This window comes from Oncorhynchus mykiss, chromosome 9, assembly GCF_013265735.2.
Source record: "Oncorhynchus mykiss isolate Arlee chromosome 9, USDA_OmykA_1.1, whole genome shotgun sequence".
Lineage (NCBI taxonomy): Eukaryota > Metazoa > Chordata > Actinopteri > Salmoniformes > Salmonidae > Oncorhynchus > Oncorhynchus mykiss.
The window spans coordinates 64211237-64232354 of NC_048573.1; the positions used below are offsets into that span (position 1 = coordinate 64211237).

The 21118-nt window shown below is 37.7% G+C and overlaps 1 protein-coding gene across 1 annotated transcript in view; it reads right to left on the minus strand.

Annotated features, from left to right (window-relative positions):
- Positions 1 to 5823: 5823 nt before the first annotated feature.
- LOC110532651 (E3 ubiquitin-protein ligase MARCHF9) overlaps positions 5824 to 21118 on the minus strand; it is a 30587-nt gene continuing 15292 nt past the window's right edge. The window contains exons 2-4 of the mRNA XM_021616728.2: positions 8406 to 8561; positions 7706 to 7898; positions 5824 to 7250 (exon numbers count right to left, since the gene is read on the minus strand). Of these exons, the coding sequence (XP_021472403.1) occupies positions 6922 to 7250; positions 7706 to 7898; positions 8406 to 8561 (678 nt within the window). The 3' untranslated portion in view covers positions 5824 to 6921. The remainder of the gene's footprint in view (positions 7251 to 7705; positions 7899 to 8405; positions 8562 to 21118) is intronic.

Sequence of the window (21118 nt, forward strand, 5' to 3'; positions counted from 1 at the left end):
ACGCAGACTGAACACCCAGAGTTGTCTGTATTGCGGTACTTTCAGTCATTGTGTGTCTACCTGTCCCTTCAAGAGACCCAGCTCATTCATTGGAGTGAGTACTCTGGTGGGTCTTAAAGAGAATTATTCTTCTCCCCTTACTCGCCCACGTCTCCATGCCACCCTGCTGTGGGGCGGCCATTCCAAGTCTCTCCAGGTACTCATCGACTCGGGGTGTCCGAGCTGGGCATCCCCACTCAACCCGCTCCATTTCCATGGGTGTTAGAGTCCTGGATGGGCGCTCTATAGGTCGGATCACCCACCAGACCACCCCCGTAAACCTACGAGTGTCGGGGAACCACAGCGAGACGATCCAATTCCTGCTGGTTGAGTCTCCGCAGGTTCCCATGGTATTGGGATTCTCTTGGCTCCAGCGACACAATCCCTCCATTGACTGGGCTACTGGTGCCAACATGGGCTGGAGCCTGTCCTGCCACTCTCATTGCCTGAAGTCAGCTCTGCCTGCCCCAGGACATCTTCCTGGGGGCTTGGAAATTTCCCCGGACCCTGCTCCGCAGAGTACCAGGACCTCCGGGAGGGGTTCAGTAAGGCCCGGGCAACTTCTCTTCAGCAGCACGGACCGGTATCCAAGAAGGTCAAGCTATAGTGCCGTGGCTACTACCCCAGAAGCCGAGACCTTTTCCCCCTGCTCCAAGATCAATAGCCCCTCTGCTGTTCGCCCTCTGTTGCCCCGTACCCTCTGTATTTTTCCTACCTTTTCTGTGTCTGGAGTTAAAACCATGTCTAACTGCCCCTTGTCTCCTGTTTCCATGCCCACCCCTCTCCCTCGTCTCATCAACGGCCGACTGGCATACATGGTGAGACACCTGCAGAATGTTCGACCTCTGAGCAAGTGATTCCAGTACATGGTTGACTGGGAGGGGTATGGCCCGGAAGAGAGGTCCTGGGTCTCCACTAGGGACAACCTGGACCCAGCCCTCATCTCTGAGTCCCAGCGTCAGCACCCCGTTCAACCAGGTATGCCTCCAGCTAAAGAGAGGGGGGGGGGGCACTGTCGTGCCCTGATCTGTTTCACCTGTCCTTGTGCTTGTCGCCATCCCCCTCCGGGTGTCACCCATCTTCCCCATTATCCCCTGTGTATTTATACCTGTGTTTTCTGTCTGTCTGTTGCCAGTTCATCTTGCCTGTTCAAGCCTACCAGAGTTTTGTCTCAGCTCCTGTTTTTCCCTAGTCTCTCTTTTTCGCATCCTCCTGGTTTTTTACCTGTCCTGACCCTGTACCCGCCCGCCTGACCACTGCCTGTCTCTGACCCTGACCCTAAGCCTGCCTGCCTTCCGTCCTGTGCCTTTTCTCCATCTCTGGATTACCGACATCTGTCTTACCCTGTCCCTGAGCCTGCCTGCCGTCCTGTACCTTGGCCGTCCTGTACTTGTACCTCTGTTCTGGAATGTCGACCCCTGCCTGCCTTGACCTGTCGTTTGCCTACCCTTGTGGTTACAATAAACATTGTTACTTCACACAGTCTGCACATGGGGCTTACCTTGATTCCTAATACCTGTTTTTTTTCTGAGATGTGTTTGTCATGCAAACCCTAACTTCTGTGTTGTCTTTTGGACTCCCGCTGAAACAACCAGCCAACGTAACCGAACCTGCTCCTATCATAGTACACTTTACTGTTCTATTTCTAGGGCTGCCTTACCTTCTCCATGCGTTGGCTCCTGGCCTGTGGGAAGACTGGGAGGTAGAGAAGAGATGTGGATGTTCTCAGGCTGGGGGTTTCTCTCTGCAAACACAAAGTGTTATAATTTAGGGTAGGTTGTGGTGTGGTAGGCTACACAAAAGATACCATAGCTTACTGTATACAAAAAACTAATCCAACCCATGTAAAGAGAACTGGGACTTTCCACAAACTGCACATTACAGGGTCTTGCTGAAAAAGGCCACACACAAACAATTGAACTGACTGAGTCAAATAATAAGCATGCACATTTTAGCTGTCAACAATTCATTGTATTATGGTGCCAGTTAATACATATTGCCCTCAAACATGGTGACAATGGAAATATGTTTTATACTTCATGCACTGAATACGGAAATAGCATGATAATGCATTGAACACAACCTGTACAGTACACACGTTTTAACAGTCAATGTAACAAATCAAATGGTGTCGCTACAGAGGTCTGCATTTTCCTCTAAAGCACTCAATATTACAACCCTACTGGCACATTACCTGTCATCAGAAACGAGAAGATGTTTTAATTGAAGCTCTTCATCCTCGTCTTCAAAGCGAAAGGTAGGCTACCTGTCCATTTATAAGTCCTCATCGACGATCAGGTATTCAGGAAAATAGTGTGCCTTACTGTATTAAAATAGCCAACTTCGTGAGTTTACACCTCATCCATCCATTCAAATCATAGTGCACCGTGTTGCAACTTATCTAGTCCACTGGTGTCTGAGCCATTGAGGGTGAGAGGAGGCCAGTAAAGGTGTGTTTACAAAGGCATGCACATTTTTATATTTTTTCCACTAATTGGTCTTATGACCAATCACATCACATCTTTTTACATTAGCTCTTTTTCAGAGCTGATCTGATTGGTCAAAATATCAATTAGTCAAAAAAGATCAAAAGAGAGAGGGCAAAGTCACATTTGGCAATGTTTGATATGAATGTGCAGTATTTATTTCACGTGCCCGGCCTACCTGGCTGGCTTTGTCCGAGCCTTAGGACTAGGTCATGTCTAGTATGATTACAGCTTTTGTCAAATTTGAAGTCAAAAGTTTATTTATTTAGCATTTTAGCTAACCTTAACCCTAAGTCTTTTCCTAACCTAAACCTAATTCTCCTAACTTGCTACGTTCATTCTCCTAACCTGCTGCTTAAGTTATCCTAAACCTGCTACAAAAAGTCAATTTTGACAAAAGCTGTATCCCTTCTAGACAAAACCCTAGGACTAGAGCCGTTGAGGTAACAATGAATGTATGGCATTGGGGCGCCATCTATCAGAATGATTAGGCCATACACCTGAATTACACTACATTATGAAGAGAGAATTAGATGGTTAGGTTTCTAGGAGGCGACAAAGTAGGCGTCCTTTCTAGGAGGCGTCCTTTCCGTCTAGGAGGCGTCCTTTCCACAGTATGCAGAGATCATACTACAGTTTATTACATTGTAATAATGGGCCTATGACAGAGATTCTAGTGTAATAATGGGCCTACGACAGAACTTCAATGTAATAATGGGCTTTTGACAGACCTTCTAATGTACTAAATGGCCTTTGACAGAACTTCTAATGTGATAATGGGCTTTTGATAGAACTTCTAATGTAATAATGGGCCAATGACAGAACTTCTAATGTCCATAAATTACCTACCTACACTACCGTTCAAAAGTTTGGGGTCCTTTCGAAATATCCTTGTTTTTGAAAGAAAAGCATTTTTTTTGTCCATTAAAATAACATCAAATTGATAAAAAATACAGTGTAGACATTGTTAATGTTGTAAATGACTATTGTAGCTGGAAACGGCAGATTTTCTTATGGAATATCTACATAGGCATACAGAGGCCCATTATCAGCAACCATCACTCCTGCGTTCCAATGGCACGTTGTGTTAGCTAATCAAAGTTTATAATTTTAAAAGGTTAATTGATCATTAGAAAACCCTTTTGCAATTATGTTACCACAGCTGAAAACTGTGCTGTATACTACTCCTTTCACAGAACAGTGCAAACTGGCCCCAACCGGAATAAAAAGAGGGGGGGGAGGCCCCGGTGTACAACTGAGCAAGAGGATAAGTACATTAGACTATCTAGTTTGAGAAACAGATGCCTCACAAGTCCTCATCTAGCAGCTTCATTAAATAGTACCCTCAAAACACCCGTCTCAACGTCAACAGTGAAGAGGCAATTCCGGGATGCTGGCCTTCTAGGCAGAGTTGCAAAGAAAAAGCCATATCTCAGACTGGCCAATAAAAATAAAAGATTAAGATGGGCAAAAGAACACAGACACTGGACAGAGGAACTCGTTGAGACTGGTGTTTTGCGGGTACTATTTAATGAAGCTGCCAGATGAGGAGGCATCTGTTTCTCAAACTAGACAGTCTAATGTACTTATCCTCTTGATGAGGACTTCTTGGAAATTTCTCCCATGGAATAGCCTACATTTCTCAGAACAAGAATAGACTGACGAGTTTCAGAAGAAAGATCTCTGTTTCTGGCCATTTTGAGCCTGTAATCGAACCCACAAATGCTGATGCTCCAGATACTCAACTAGTCTAAAGAAGGCCAGTTGTATTGCTTCTTTAATCAGAACAACAGTTTTCAGCTGTGTTAACATAATTGCAAAAGCGTTTTCTAATGATAAATTAGCCTTTTAAAATTATAAACTTGGATTAGCTAACACAACGTGCCATTGGAACACAGAAGTGATGGTTGCTGATAATGGGCCTCTGTACGCCTATGTAGATGTTCCATAAAAAAAATCTGCCATTTCCAACTACAATAGTCATTTACAACACATTTACACTGTATTTCTAATCCATTTGATGTGGTTTTAACTTCTTAGGTCTAGGCCCCTTTTTTCTCCACTTCCTTTCTGAATGACGTGCCCATAGTAAACTGCCTGTAGTTCAGGCCCTGAAGCCAGGATACTCATGTAATTGGTACCATTGGAAAGAAAACACTTTGAAGTTCGTAGAAATGTTAAAATAATATAGGATAATATAACACAATAGATATGGTAGGAGAAAATCCAAAGAATAACCAACCTGACATTTTTTTTGAGAGAGACTGTCCTCTTAGAAATGCAAGAGTAAGGTCATATTGAAAATTAGCTCCCTGGATGCAATTCCTATGGCTTCCACAGGGTGTCAGAAGTCTATGTTCAAGGTTTCAGGCTTGTAACTTCAAAAACGAACAAGAAAAATCAGTTTTAGTAGTGGGACACAGTCTTGTAAATTTGTGCTTGCGCGCGCCATAAAGAAATTACGCACCTGCTAAAATCAGTTTCCTACTGAACATACTTCTTTTCAAAATATATATTATAGTTTGATTACATTTTAGGGTATCTGAGGAGTAAATATAAATGTATTTTGACTTGCTGACACAAAGTTTAGGGGTAGATTTTTGGATTCCTTCCTCTGCTGTTGAACGAGTGGATTACTCAAATCGATGGCGCCAACTAAACAGACCTTTTGGGATATAAAGAAGGATTTTATCTAACAAAATGACACTACATGTTATAGCTGGGACCCTTTGGATGATAAATCAGAGAAAGATTTTCAAAAAGTAAGTGAATATTTAATCGTTATTTGTGAATGTATGAAACCTGTGCCCATGGAAAAATATTTTGATGTGGGGCACCGTCCTCAAACAATCACATGGCATGTTTTCACTGTAATAGCTACTGTAAATCGGACAGTGCAGTTAGATTAACAAGAATTTAAGCTTTCAGCCAATATAAGATATTTATAAGTACATAAATGTTTAAAATCCATAATATTTATGATTATTTATTTGAATTGCACGCCCTCCAGTTTCACCGGAAGTTGTCCAGTTACAATAGTCATTTACAACATTAACAATGTCTACTGTATTTCTGATCCATTTCACGTTATTTTAATGGACAAAAAAAATAGCTTTTCTTCATAAAAACAAAGACATTTCCAAGTGACACCAAACTTTTGAATGGTAGTGTGTATGTAATTGTATTTACACCATAAAGCAAGATACAACTTGCAAGAGGGCAGTTTTAATAATAATAAGAATGAGGCAGTCATTTCTAACTGTATAAGTAGATATAAAGAAAAACAATGACACAGGAGTGAGATAGTGAATAGCAAGAGATTACATAGATCTCCATCTTTAATCCAAATCTGAATCATCAGCACACAGCAGTGAGTCAGTCATCTTTGTTTTAGCTGAAATAACACACTGCTATTTGACAGATTCAAAAAACAGTTTGGTGCAATGAAACCAGATGAATAAAAAGCTTTTCTGAAAAGCACCATTCTGAATGAGCAAATTTGTAGAAGTGCTTAAATGTTATGTAATGCTGATGCTGCATAAAAAAAATGATATACCCATGCAAAATTCACCGTGAAATGTACAGATATCTTTATTGCAGAGAAGATAGGACTAGGAGTAATTTTAATGTTAATAAATAAATAATCTTAAATTTTGTAGTCTATCCATTGATCCCTATATTTATTGTTTGCAGTAATAACTGCTGTTTTCATTTGATGTCTTAGATATGATGTATTTGTTGTTCTCTGGTCTGTAGCCTAATCATCATTATCTACAGCAATATTTCAGAACTGCAAAACTCGTAAATGAATTATTATTCAGAGTTTGTTTGGCGTGGCATAAGGAGTTTCAGGTATCTCTTTAAATCATACTGCCACAAAACAATTTGAAATGAGTAAAATGGAAATCATACCAAAAAACGCCGGAGAAAATACATGAAAGATAAAATAATCTTTGCGCATCCTGAAATTGTCCGGAAAAATATCTGTTCTCACCTTGGATTGCGTTGTTATAAAGCCTTGCATGTTTAACGTAGCTCATAATATCAGTTCTTCAATTATTACAAATGCGCACCTCTAAACAAACTCCTGGAAAGATCCTCATAGTTCAGCATGTTCTGTCTGTTGTTGTTTCAGGGCAAACCACTGCTCCAGTAGGATAAATCCACTTGGGAGGAATCATGATGAGCCTAGCATGGCAATGGTCGTTACAATATCACAGTAGCTTGACTGCAGTGCGAGACATGGTCTTGTCTGTACATGTCCTTCCCTGGGCTGGGTATTGAAATCCAGTTCCTCAATGGTGTTGACAGAATCACTTGAAAGAACTGGCTAGATTAAAAAAGAAAACACGATACCCAGCTTTAGTCTTTTCTTCCAGCCCTTCCACGTTCAGTCTCATACCGTTGTCACCCTCATCACCACCTCCCGGTTGGCCGTGGAGCCAAAGCGTGGGTTGTGGGGCCGTAGCTGGCTGAGGATGTGCAGGATGGTGTAGCCACAGTGGTGGTCCAGAATAGTCCTGAACCTCCGGTTCCGTCTCCCACTGCTGCCACTACCCAGGCCATGGGAGTTACTTCGTGAGCCCCGACCCCCACCCTTACTGCTACTCAGAGGGTCCCCCAAGTCATTGGCTTTTATATAGTTCAATACTTTCCACTGCTGATTGACAGCCTGCCATCGCTTGAATATTCGGTACACTGATGAGCCCTCGTGGATTATAAGGCCTGGGAAGAGAGAGAGTTTTTTATTTTTACAGATATGGGAAAGGCAAGATATCTAATGCTTTTAAAGGCTTTTGCATGACATACTTCCAGCAACTAATATGTAAGAATCAGCCAAATACTATAGCACTAGTATATATAACTGGCATTTGGCATAACCACACAGTGCAGATACAAAGCTAGTACCATCTGTTTTCAGGTTGGCAATGCACCATTTCACACAAAACAAATCTATCTACAAAGATTTACGTGTGTGTGCGTGTCTGTGCGTGTGCATGCCTGCCTGCCTGAGTGCATGTGTGTGCATGCCTGCCTGCCTGCATGCCTGCATGCATCTTTGTGCATGCCTACCTGCCTGCCTGCCTGCCTGCGTGCATGTGTGTGTGTTCATGGGCCTGTGTATGAGAATTTGTGTGACTATGCCAACGGTCCAGTTTCACATGATTCATCCCCCTCACCGATGCACACGATGTCCATGAAGCCGTACATGCCGTAGCAGATCTGGAAGAGCAGGTCCTGACGCTGCCACTTGGCCGAGGGGCTGAGGGACGACCAGATGAGCCAGGAGATGCTGGCGATGAGGAACAGGGAGCCCAGGATGATGGCAGCAATCTGGACCTTCTCAATCACCGTCAGGGAGATGGCCTGCCACTGAACAGAACAGCCACAAGGGCCAAGACAGGGACAGTAAGAAAGGGACAATATGGTGAAGTCCAGTCCTCACACCATCATTGTGAGTGCCCACGATTTGTTCTAGCAAAGTGAGTAACTGTAATGCCTAGACTGGTGCACCTGAGCAGAGCACTGCATACTCCTGATTGCGGTATTGTGCATTGTTTAAATCGATGCATTAGCAGAAAACTGTGAGATAAGATCTGTGGCTACTAGAAAAAATATTAATTAATTTGAGATGAGAGTAGACCTTGTGCACAATGAAAATACGACTGGAGTGGATGAGACAGACCCCTAGCCCCTACCCCTTAGACACTTGTGTAGATCTGAAAGGATAGGTGTGAGCAATATGGCGAATATCATGCAGTTGGCAAGGTGTAGCTACTACCGTATTGTACCGCATGAAGTACCTAGGAGATAGGTTCTGATTCTGGCCAGAGAGTAAGTCCCAGAGAATGAGGGGTTGGACAGGCTGAGGAAAGGTACCTGCAGTGGGTTCTTGGTGCTGATGGCCAGAACATGGTACTTGAAGTAGCACAGCTCACAGCTCCAGGAGCCTCTCTCGCTGATCCAGCGGATGAGGCAGGGCTGGTGGGTGCAGCGCACAGAGCCCTTACAGCGACACGGGCTCAGCAGCTCTCCCTGCAGGAGACAGAGGGGTAGAAACAGAATTACTAGAACAGATATTCCTATTCAAGTCAATGTTCTGACATGGCATAACATACCATAAGTTATTTCTGAATTGAATATATATATAAAAAAAAACAATATTGGATTATGGATAGCCTTCAATGTCTCTCCGAAGCTACTGGTTTGGTGTTTGTCTGTCTGGCACACTCAGGAAGAGGACGATGAGTGGGTCCACACAGGTTGTGGGACCTTAACTCAACATCACAATCCTCCCACTTAATGTAGACTTTGAAACTGTCGGAAAGCAACTATTCATTATTAAATAGAGTATCTTCCTCCTCTTCCATGATTTCCACCTTAGTAAATGTTGGCTAACTTCCTTCTTAAAAACTAAGTGCTGAAAACGTCCGTATTGTAGCTAAATGCCGAGATTGTTTCGTTACTCCTCATCAATGCTAAAATGATTAATGTCTTGGAATCATTAGTGCTAAAATTATGCCTGTGAAGGAATCAATAGTGCTAAAATGATTGGCGTCTAGGAGTCATTAAGCTAAAATGATGCATGTCTAGGAATCATTAGTGCTAAAATTATGAATGTCTAGGAATCATTAGTGCTAAAATTATGAATGTCTAGGAATCATTAGAGGTCAAATGATTAATGTCTAGGAATCACTAGTGCACAAATGATTCATGTCTTGGAATCATTAGTGCAAAAATTATGAATGTCTAGGAATCATTAGTGCTAAAATTATGAATGTCTAGGAATCATTAGTGCTAAAATTATGAATGTCTAGGAATCATTAGTTCTCAAATGATTCATGTCTAGGAATCATTATTGCTAAATGATTCATGTCTAGGAATCATTAGTGCTAAAATGATTAATATCTAGGAATCATTAGTAGATCAATGCATGCACCCATCTTGATTTTGGCCTGTTGGCCAGAACGAGCCTATTAGGACCCAGCAACATTGGCAGGGGTGCACAGAGATTTGAAGTGCAGGCAGGTGAATGGGAGGTGAGCCATTCAAACCCTACTGTTAACATAGAACGTGTCTCAAATTGGCGGTCTATTCCCTTTATAGTGCACAACTTTTGACTAGGACACATAGGACTCTGGTCAAAAGTATTGCACTATGTAGGGAATAGGTTTCCATTTGGAATGCAGGGACAGACTCTCAGTGAACTCGATCAATACAGGCCCTACTGCAGCACCTGCAGCAAACATTGCCCTTTCAACAGACTGACTCTTGAGGAATAGGGAGAATGTTGAGCATTGTAGAAACGTTTAAAGAGTTATGTATGTGCCTATTTACACACATCTAAAAGGGCTGAAGTTAAAGTCCCAGTGCAGCCAAAATTCTGTTTCCCCTGTTTTTCCTGTTTTATTCATTGCTCAAAAAAATAAAGGGAACACTAATAACACATCCTAGATCTGAATGAATGAAATATTCTTAGTAAATACTTTTTTCTTTACATAGTTGAATGTGCTGACAACAAAATTACACAAAAATGATCAATAGAAATCAAATGTATCAACCCATGGAGGTCTGGATTTGGAGTCACACTCAAAATTAAAGTGGAAAACCACACTACAGGCTGATCCAACTTTAATGTAATGTCCTTAAAACAAGTCAAAATGAGGCTCAGTAGTGTGTGTGGCCTCCATGTGCCTGTATGACCTCCCTACAACGCCTGGGTATGCTCCTGATGAGGTGGTGGATGGTCTCCTGAGGGATCTCCTCCCAGACCTGGACTAAAGCATCCGCCAACTCCTGGACAGTCTGTGGTGCAACGTGGCATTGGTGGATGGAGCGAGACATGATGTCCCAGATGTGCTCAATTGGATTCAGGTCTGAGGAGCGGGAGGGCCAGTCCATAGCATCAATGCCTTCCTCTTGCAGGAACTGCTGAAACACTCCAGTCACATGAGGTCTAGCATTGTCTTGCATTAGGAGGAACCCAAGGCCAACCGCACCAGCATATGGTCTCACAAGGGGTCTGAGGATCTCATCTCGGTACCTAATGGCAGTCAGGCTACCTCTGGCGAGCACATGGAGGGCTGTTCGGCCCCCCAAAGAAATGCCACCCCACACCATGACTGACCCACCGCCAAACCGGTCATGCTGGAGGATGTTGCAGGCAGCAGAACATTCTCCACGGCGTCTCCAGACTCTGTCACATCTGTCACATGTGCTCAGTGTGAACCTGCTTTCATCTGTGAAGAGCCCAGGGCGCCAGTGGCGAATTTGCCAATCTTGGTGTTCTCTGGCAAATGCCAAACGTCCTGCACGGTGTTGGGCTGTAAGCACATCAATGCGGACCTGTGGACGTCGGACCCTCATACCACCCTCATGGAGTCTGTTTCTGACCGTTTGAGCAGACACATGCACATTTGTGGCCTGCTGGAGGTCATTTTGCAGGGCTCTGGCAGTGCTCCACCTGCTCCTCCTTGCACAAAGGCGGAGGTAGCGGTCCTGCTGCTGGGTTGTTGCCCTCCTACGGCCTCCTCCACGTCTCCTGATGTACTGGCCTGTCTCCTGGTAGCGCCTCCATTCTCTGGACACTACGCTGACAGACACAGCAAACCTTCTTGCCACAGCACGCATTGATGTGCCATCCTGGATGAGCTGCACTACCCGAGCCACTTGTGTGGGTTGTAGACTCCGTCTCATGCTACCACTAGAGTGAAAGTGACCAAAACATCAGCCAGGAAGCATAGGAACTGAGAAGTGGTCTGTGTTCACCACCTGCAGAACCACTCCTTTATTAGGGGTGTCTTGCTAATTGCCTATCATTTCCACCTGTTGTCTATTCCATTTGCACAACAGCATGTGAAATTTATTGTCAATCAGTGTTGCTTCCTAAGTGGACAGTTTGATTTCTGAGAAGTATGATTGACTTGGAGTTACATTGTGTTGTTTAAGTGTTCCCTTTATTTTTTTGAGCAGTGTATTATATTGTACAACAGATGATAAAACTAACACTGTAAACGTGTGAACAAATGTTATCAGTGTTGTTTCATGATTGTTGAAAATACAATATACACAGGACCTTGTAATCAGCAGGTTTACAGGACCAATAACAAAAAGAGTTCAAACCTAGGGAATTATCCCGTCTCCACGCCTTATCCAAGAAGAATAGCTGCTGCCTCTGCAAAAGCTAGTGGGAGTTATCAGTTTTCAGTTTCAACCTCTACACTCAAGACCACTCAGTCCTAGCAAATTGTTTGCTTGAGAAATATTTTTGAGTTGCTAAAATGTTTTGCTCATTTTAATGGAAATCTATTACAGTAAGGTAGTTCATTGTTACCCAGAAATTATTTGATTTTGACATCAATTGGCTGGATTGGGCTTTAAAAGAGTAGCCCAGTCATTCCTCTGAATGCTGTTTCCTATTAATTGCTAGCAGCATCTACAGCAAACATCCCATCTGGTGAGATGGGAAGGAAGTCAGGCTGCATCCCGAGGCTTCTCCCCCTTTGCATACTCCCCATCATGGATTTAAAATAATTTCAATAGTGGAATATTAGAAACTACCCTCACTAATTAAGTTGGTTGGTTGTCTTGCATTTTTTTATTTTTGTCAAATAGCAGATACTCTTATCCAGAGCATAAATGTTAATTTGTACTGGTCCCCCGTGGGAATCAAACCCACAACCCTGTCATTTCAAATGGCATGCTCTACCAACTAAGCCACACTGGACCGACAACTTGCACAACAAACTTCATTTGTTTTTATTACTTTACACACTTCTTTTGGGATCCACCCCTGTAAACGTAATTTGCCTGACGATGTGTGAGTGGTTATTTGTTTATTTGGATTTCCCACTAGCTTTTGCAGAGGCAGCAGCTATTCTTCTTGGATAAGGCGTAGAGACGGTCTAATTTCATACAAGCACTATTTTGTCCACTTTCCCTCTCCTCAACACCTCTCCTCGATTACCTTTGACATTTTTTCAAAAGGAGACGAGAGAGGACGGTAGGAGTTGACCAAGTTAAATTGAGATAAGGCCATAGTCCCTGATGACTCATGAAAATTATATTTAATAGTGCAATATTAGAAACTACACTCACTGCAGAAATAATTACATCCCAAATCCTTTTCTTTATTTCCAATCCCAAATGGAGTGGCTCATTTAACCCATGTTTATTCCTCCCTAAGTAACCAGGAACCCTGCTTCTGGACAGGGGGACGACAATGAGACAAAACAATATTTTCCAGTTTTAAATGCCCAGTGATGTCAAACAAGTGGTTTTCCTGTGTGATGTATATATTTCCACACTAGGAGGTTGGAATAATACTGTAAAATTGTGAAAATTATGATAATGTCCTTTTAGTGTAAGAGCTCTTGAAAAGACCACCTGAAATTTCAGTACATGTGGAATGGTATCAAACACATTAAACACATGGCTTCTATGTGTTTGATGCCTTTCAATTTGCTCCGTTCCAGCCATTATTATGAGCCACCCTCTCCTCAGCAGCCACAACTGTCCCAGAATGTCCTAGCTACATTTTTGACCATTTTAATGGAGAAAAAAAATCACAGTAAGATACTTCATTGTTACCCAGAAATAATTTGATATTGAGATAAAAACAGCTGTATTGTGCCTTCATCATTGAATTCCCCCCTGTCTCGCTTGTTAAAAACGTGTTATTATAAGATACATTAATTGACTAACCACATACCGATTTGAGTGGGGGAGATGAGCTACTTGCCCGTCAGTCATGAACGTTATATTAAACGAGCTGAAATGATAAAGACATTATAATAACTGGGCTGACATTATAAAAACATTATAGTAACTGGGCTGACATTATAAAGAAATAATAACTGGTCTGACATTATAAAGACGTTATAATAACTGGGCAGACATTATAAAGAAGTTCTAATAACTGGGCTGACATTATAAAGAAGTTCTAATAAGTGGGCTGACATTATAAAAACATTATAATAACTGGGCTGACATTATAAAGAAGTTCTAATAACTGGGCTGACATTATAAAGAAGTTCTAATAACTGGGCTGACATTATAAAGAAGTTCTAATAACTGGGCTGACATTATAAAGAAGTTCTAATAAGTGGGCTGACATTATAAAGAAGTTCTAATAACTGGGCTGACATTATAAAGAAGTTAGAATAACTGGGCTGACATTATAAAAACATTATAATAACTGGGCTGACATTATAAAGAAGTTATAATAACTGGGCTGACATTATAAAAACATTATAATAACTGGGCTGACATTATAAAAACATTATAATAACTAGGCTGACATTATAAAGAAGTTATAATAACCCGGAAGACATTATAAAGAAGTTATAATAACTGGGCTGATGTGATATAGAAGTTATAATAACTGGGAAGACATTATAAAGAAATTATAATAACTGGGCTGGCATTATAAAGAAGTTATAATAACTGGGCCGACATTATAAAGAAGTTATAATAACTAGCATGACATTATAAAGAAGTTGTAATAACTGGGCTGACATGACAAAGAAGTTATAATAACTGGGCTGACATTATAAAGAAGTTCTAATAACTGGGCTGACATTATAAAGAAATTCTAATAACTGGGCTGACATTATAAAGAAGTTAGAATAACTGGGCTGACATTATAAAAACATTATAATAACTGGGCTGACATTATAAAGAAGTTCTAATAACTGGGCTGACATTATAAAGAAGTTAGAATAACTGGGCTGACATTATAAAAACGTTATAATAACTTGGATGACATTATTAAGCAGTTATAATAACTGGATAAACATTATAAAAACATTATAATAACTGGGCTGACATTATAAAGAAGTTCTAATAACTGGGCTGACATTATAAAAACATTATAATAACTGGGCTGACATTATAAAGAAATTCTAATAACTGGGCTGACATAAAGAAGTTAGAATAACTGGGCTGACATTATAAAAACATTATAATAACTGGGATGACATTATTAAGCAGTTATAATAACTGGGCTGACATTATAAAAACATTATAATAACTGGGCTGACATAAAGAAGTTATAATAAATGGGCTGACATGATAAAGAAGTTATAATAACTGGGCTGACATTATAAAAACATTATAATAACTGGGCTGACATTATAAAGAAGTTCTAATAACTGGGCTGACATTATAAAGAAGTTCTAATAACTGGGCTGACATTATAAAGAAGTTATAATAACTGGGCTGACATTATAAAGAAGTTCTAATAACTGGGCTGACATTATAAAGAAGTTCTAATAACTGGGCTGACATTATAAAGAAGTTAGAATAACTGGGCTGACATTATAAAAACATTATAATAACTGGGCTGACATTATAAAGAAGTTATAATAACTGGGCTGACATTATAAAAACATTATAATAACTGGGCTGACATTATAAAAACATTATAATAACTAGGCTGACATTATAAAGAAGTTATAATAACCCGGAAGACATTATAAAGACGTTATAATAACTGGGCTGATGTGATATAGAAGTTATAATAACTGGGAAGACATTATAAAGAAATTATAATAACTGGGCTGGCATTATAAAGAAGTTATAATAACTGGGCCGACATTATAAAGAAGTTATAATAACTAGCATGACATTATAAAGAAGTTGTAATAACTAGGCTGACATGACAAAGAAGTTATAATAACTGGGCTGAAATTATAAAGAAGTTCTAATAACTGGGCTGACATTATAAAGAAATTCTAATAACTGGGCTGACATTATAAAGAAGTTAGAATAACTGGGCTGACATTATAAAAACATTATAATAACTGGGCTGACATTATAAAGAAGTTCTAATAACTGGGCTGACATTATAAAGAAGTTAGAATAACTGGGCTGACATTATAAAAACGTTATAATAACTTGGATGACATTATTAAGCAGTTATAATAACTGGATAAACATTATAAAAACATTATAATAACTGGGCTGACATTATAAAGAAGTTCTAATAACTGGGCTGACATTATAAAAACATTATAATAACTGGGCTGACATTATAAAGAAATTCTAATAACTGGGCTGACATAAAGAAGTTAGAATAACTGGGCTGACATTATAAAAACATTATAATAACTGGGATGACATTATTAAGCAGTTATAATAACTGGGCTGACAATATAAAGAAGTTATAATAACTGGGCTGACATTATAAAGAAGTTATAATAACTGGGCTGACATGATAAATATGTCATAATAACAGGGCTGACATTATAAAGAAGTTATAATAACTTGGCTGACATGATAAAGAAGTTATAATAACCCGGAAGACATTATAAAGAAGTTATAATAACTGGGCTGACGTGATATAGAAGTTATAATAACTGGGAAGACATTATAAAGAAATTATAATAACTGGGCTGGCATTATAAAGAAGTTCTAATAACCGGGCTGACATTATAAAAACATAAAAATAACTGGGCTGACATTATAAAGAAGTTATAATAACTGAGATGACATTATAAATAAGTTCTAATAACCGTGCTGACATTATAAAAACATTAAAATAACTGGGCTGACATTATAAAGAAGTTATAATAACTGGGCTGACATTATAAAGAAGTTATAATAACTGTGCTGACATTATAAAGAAGTTATAATAACTGGGCTGACATTATAAAAACATAATAATAACTGGGCTGACATTATAAAGAAGTTATAATAACTGGGCCGACATTATAAAGAAGTTATAATAACTGGGCTGACGTTATAAAGAAGTTCAAATAACTGGGCTGACATTATAAAAAAAGTTATAATAACTGGGCTGACATTATAAAGAAATTATAATAACTGGGCTGACATTATAAAAACATTATAATAACTGGGCTGACATTAGAAAGAAGTTATAATAACTGGGCTGACATTATAAAGAAGTTATAATAACTGGCTGACATTATAAAGAAGTTATAATAACTGGGCTGACATGATAAAGATGTCATAATAACAGGGCTGACATTATAAAGAAGTTATAATAACTTGGCTGACATGATAAAGAAGTTATAATAACCCGGAAGACATTATAAAGAAGTTATAATAACTGGGCTGATGTGATATAGAAGTTATAATAACTGGGAAGACATTATAAAGAAATTATAATAACTGGGCTGGCATTATAAATAAGTTATAATAACTGGGCCGACATTATAAAGAAGTTATAATAACTAGCATGACATTATAAAGAAGTTATAATATCTGGGCTGACATGATAAAGAAGTTATAATAACTGGGCTGACATTATAAAGAAGTTCTAATAACTGGGCTGACATTATAAAGAAGTTAGAATAACTGGGCTGACATTATAAAAACATTATAATAACTGGGCTGGCATTATAAAGAAGTTCTAATAACTGGGCTGACATTATAAAGAAGTTAGAATAACTGGTCTGACATTATAAAAACATTATAATAACTGGGATGACATTATTAAGCAGTTACAATAACTGGGCTGACATTATAAAGAAATTATAATAACTGGGCTGACATTCTAAAGAAGTTATAATAACAGGGCTGACATTATAAAAACATTATGATAACTGGGCTGACATTATAAAAACATAATAATAACTGGGCTGACATTATAAAGACGTTAGAATAACTGGGATGACATAATAAAGAAGTTCTAATAACCGGGCTGACATTATAAAAACATTAAAATAACTGGGCTGACATTATAAAAACATTATAATAACTGGGATGACATTATTAAGCAGTTATAATAACTGGGCTGACATTATAAAGAAATTATAATAACTGGGCTGGCATTATAAATAAGTTATAATAACTGGGCCGACATTATAAAGAAGTTATAATAACTAGCATGACATTATAAAGAAGTTATAATATCTGGGCTGACATGATAAAGAAGTTATAATAACTGGGCTGGCATTATAAAGAAGTTCTAATAACTGGGCTGACATTATAAAGAAGTTAGAATAACTGGTCTGACATTATAAAAACATTATAATAACTGGGATGACATTATTAAGCAGTTACAATAACTGGGCTGACATTATAAAGAAATTATAATAACTGGGCTGACATTATAAAGAAGTTATAATAACAGGGCTGACATTATAAAAACATTATGATAACTGGGCTGACATTATAAAAACATTATAATAACTGGGCTGACATTATAAAGACGTTAGAATAACTGGGATGACATAATAAAGAAGTTCTAATAACCGGGCTGACATTATAAAAACATTAAAATAACTGGGCTGACATTATAAAAACATTATAATAACTGGGATGACATTATTAAGCAGTTATAATAACTGGGCTGACATTATAAAGAAATTATAATAGCTGGGCTGACATTATAAAAACATTATAATAACTGGGCTGACATTATAAAGAAGTTATAATGACTGGGCTGACATTATAAAGAAGTTATAATAACTGGGATGACATTATAAATAAGTTAGAAGAACTGGGCTGACATTATAAACAAGTTATAATAACTGGGCTGACATTATAAACAAGTTATAATAACTGGGCTGACATTATAAAAACATTATAATAACTGGGCTGACATTATAAAGAAGTTATAATAACTGGGCTGACATTATAAAGAAGTTATAATAACTGGGCTGACATTATAAAGAAGTTATAATAACTGGGCTGATGTGATATAGAAGTTATAATAACTGGGAAGACATTATAAAGAAATGATAATAACTGGGCTGGCATTATAAAGAAGTTATAATAACTGGGCCGACATTATAAAGAAGTTATAATAACTAGCATGACATTATAAAGAAGTTATAATAACTGGGCTGACATGATAAAGAAGTTCTAATAACTGGGCTGACATTATAAAGAAGTTCTAATAACTGGGCTGACATTATAAAGAAGTTAGAATAACTGGGCTGACATTATAAAAACAATATAATAACTGGGCTGACATTATAAAGAAGTTCTAATAACTGGGCTGACATTATAAAGAAGTTAGAATAACTGGACTGACATTATAAAAACATTATAATAACTGGGATGACATTATTAAGCAGTTATAATAACTGGGCTGACATTATAAAGAAATTATAATAACTGGGCTGACATTATAAAGAAGTTATAATAACTGGGCTGACATTATAAAAACATTAAGATAACTGGGCTGACATTATAAAAACATTATAATAACTGGGCTGACATTATAAAGACGTTAGAATAACTGGGATGACATTATAAAGAAGTTCTAATAACCGGGCTGACATTATAAAAACATTAAAATAACTGGGCTGACATTATAAAAACATTATAATAACTGGGATGACATTATTAAGCAGTTATAATAACTGGGCTGACATTAGAAATAAATTATAATAACTGGGCTGACATTATAAAAACATCATAATAACTGGGCTGACATTATAAAGAAGTTATAATAACTGGGCTGACATTATAAAGAAGTTATAATAACTGGGCTGACATTATAAAAACATTATAATAAGTGGGCTGACATTATAAAGAAGTTATAATAACTGGGCTGACATTATAAAGAAGTTATAATAACTGGGCTGACATAAATAAGTTATAAGAACTGGGCTGACATTATAGAGAATTTATAATAACTGGGCTGACATTATAAACAAGTTATAATAACTGGGCTGACATTATAAAAACATTATAATAACTGGGCTGACATTATAAAGAAGTTATAATAACTGGGCTGACATTATAAAGAAGTTATAATAACTGGGCTGACATTATAAAAACATTATAATAAGTGGGCTGACATTATAAAGAAGTTATAATAACTGGGCAGACATTATAAAGAAGTTATAATAACTGGGCTGACATTATAAATAAGTTATAAGAACTGGGCTGACATTATAAAGAAGTTATAATAACTGGGCTGACATTATAAACAAGTTATAATAACTGGGCTGACATTATAAAAACATTATAATAACTGGGCTGACATTATAAAGAAGTTATAATAACTGGGCTGACATTATAAAGAAGTTATAATAACTGGGCTGACATTATAAAGAAGTTATAATAACTGGGCTGACATTATAAAGAAGTTATAATAACTGGGCTGACATTGTAAAGACGTTATAATAACTGGGCTGACACGACAAAGAAGTTATAATAACTGGGATGACATGATAAAGAAGTGATAAGAACCGGGCTGACATTATTAAGACATTATAATAACTGGGCTGACATTATAAATAAGTTATAAGAACTGGGCTGACATTATAAAGAAGTTATAATAACTGGGCTGACATTATAAACAAGTTATAATAACTGGGCTGACATTATAAAAACATTATAATAACTGGGCTGACATTATAAAGAAGTTATAATAACTGGGCTGACATTATAAAGAAGTTATAATAACTGGGCTGACATTATAAAGAAGTTATAATAACTGGGCTGACATTATAAAGAAGTTATAATAACTGGGCTGACATTGTAAAGACGTTATAATAACTGGGCTGACACGACAAAGAAGTTATAATAACTGGGATGACATGATAAAGAAGTGATAAGAACCGGGCTGACATTATTAAGACATTATAATAACTGGGCTTACATTCTAAAGATGTTGTAATAACTGGGCCGACATTAGAAAGAAGTTATAATAACTGGGCTGACATTATAAAGATTTTTATAATAACTGGGCTGACATTATAAAGATTTTCAAATAACTGGGCTGACATTATATAAACTTTATAATAACTGGGCTGACATTATAAAGAAATAATAACTGGTCTGACATTATAAAGATTTTTTTAAAACTGGGCTGACATTATAAAGAAATAATAACTGGTCTGACATTATAAAGAAGTTAAAATAACTGGGCTGACATTATAAAAACATTATAAAAACTGGGGTGACATTAGAAAGATATTATAATAACTGCGCTGACATTATAAAGAAGTTATAATAACTGGGCTGACATTCTAAAGACGTTGTAAGAACTGGGCCGACGTTAGAAAGACATTATAATAACTGTGCTGACATTATAAAGAAGTTATAATAACTGGGCTGACATTATAAAGACTTTAGAATAACTGGGCTGACATTATAAAGATTTTCAAATAACTGGGCTGACATTATATAAACTTTATAATAACTGGGCTGACATTATGAAGAAATAATAACTGGTCTGACATTATAAAGAAGTTATAATAACTGGGCTGAATTAATAAAGAAGTTAAAATAACTGGGCTGACAATATAAAGAAGTTATAAGACCTGGGCTGACATTATAAAGACATTATAATATTTGGGCTGACATTATAAAGACTTTATAATAACTGGGCTGACATTATAAAGATTTTTTTTAAACTGGGCTGACATTATAAAAACTTTATAATAACTGGGCTGACATTATAAAAACTTTATAATAACTGGGCTGACATTATAAAGAAATAAGAACTGGTCTGACATTATAAAGAAGTTAAAATAACTGGGCTGACATTATAAAAACATTATAAAAACTGGGGTGACATTAGAAAGATATTATAATAACTGCGCTGACATTATAAAGAAGTTATAATAACTGGGCTGACATTCTAAAGACGTTGTAAGAACTGGCCGACA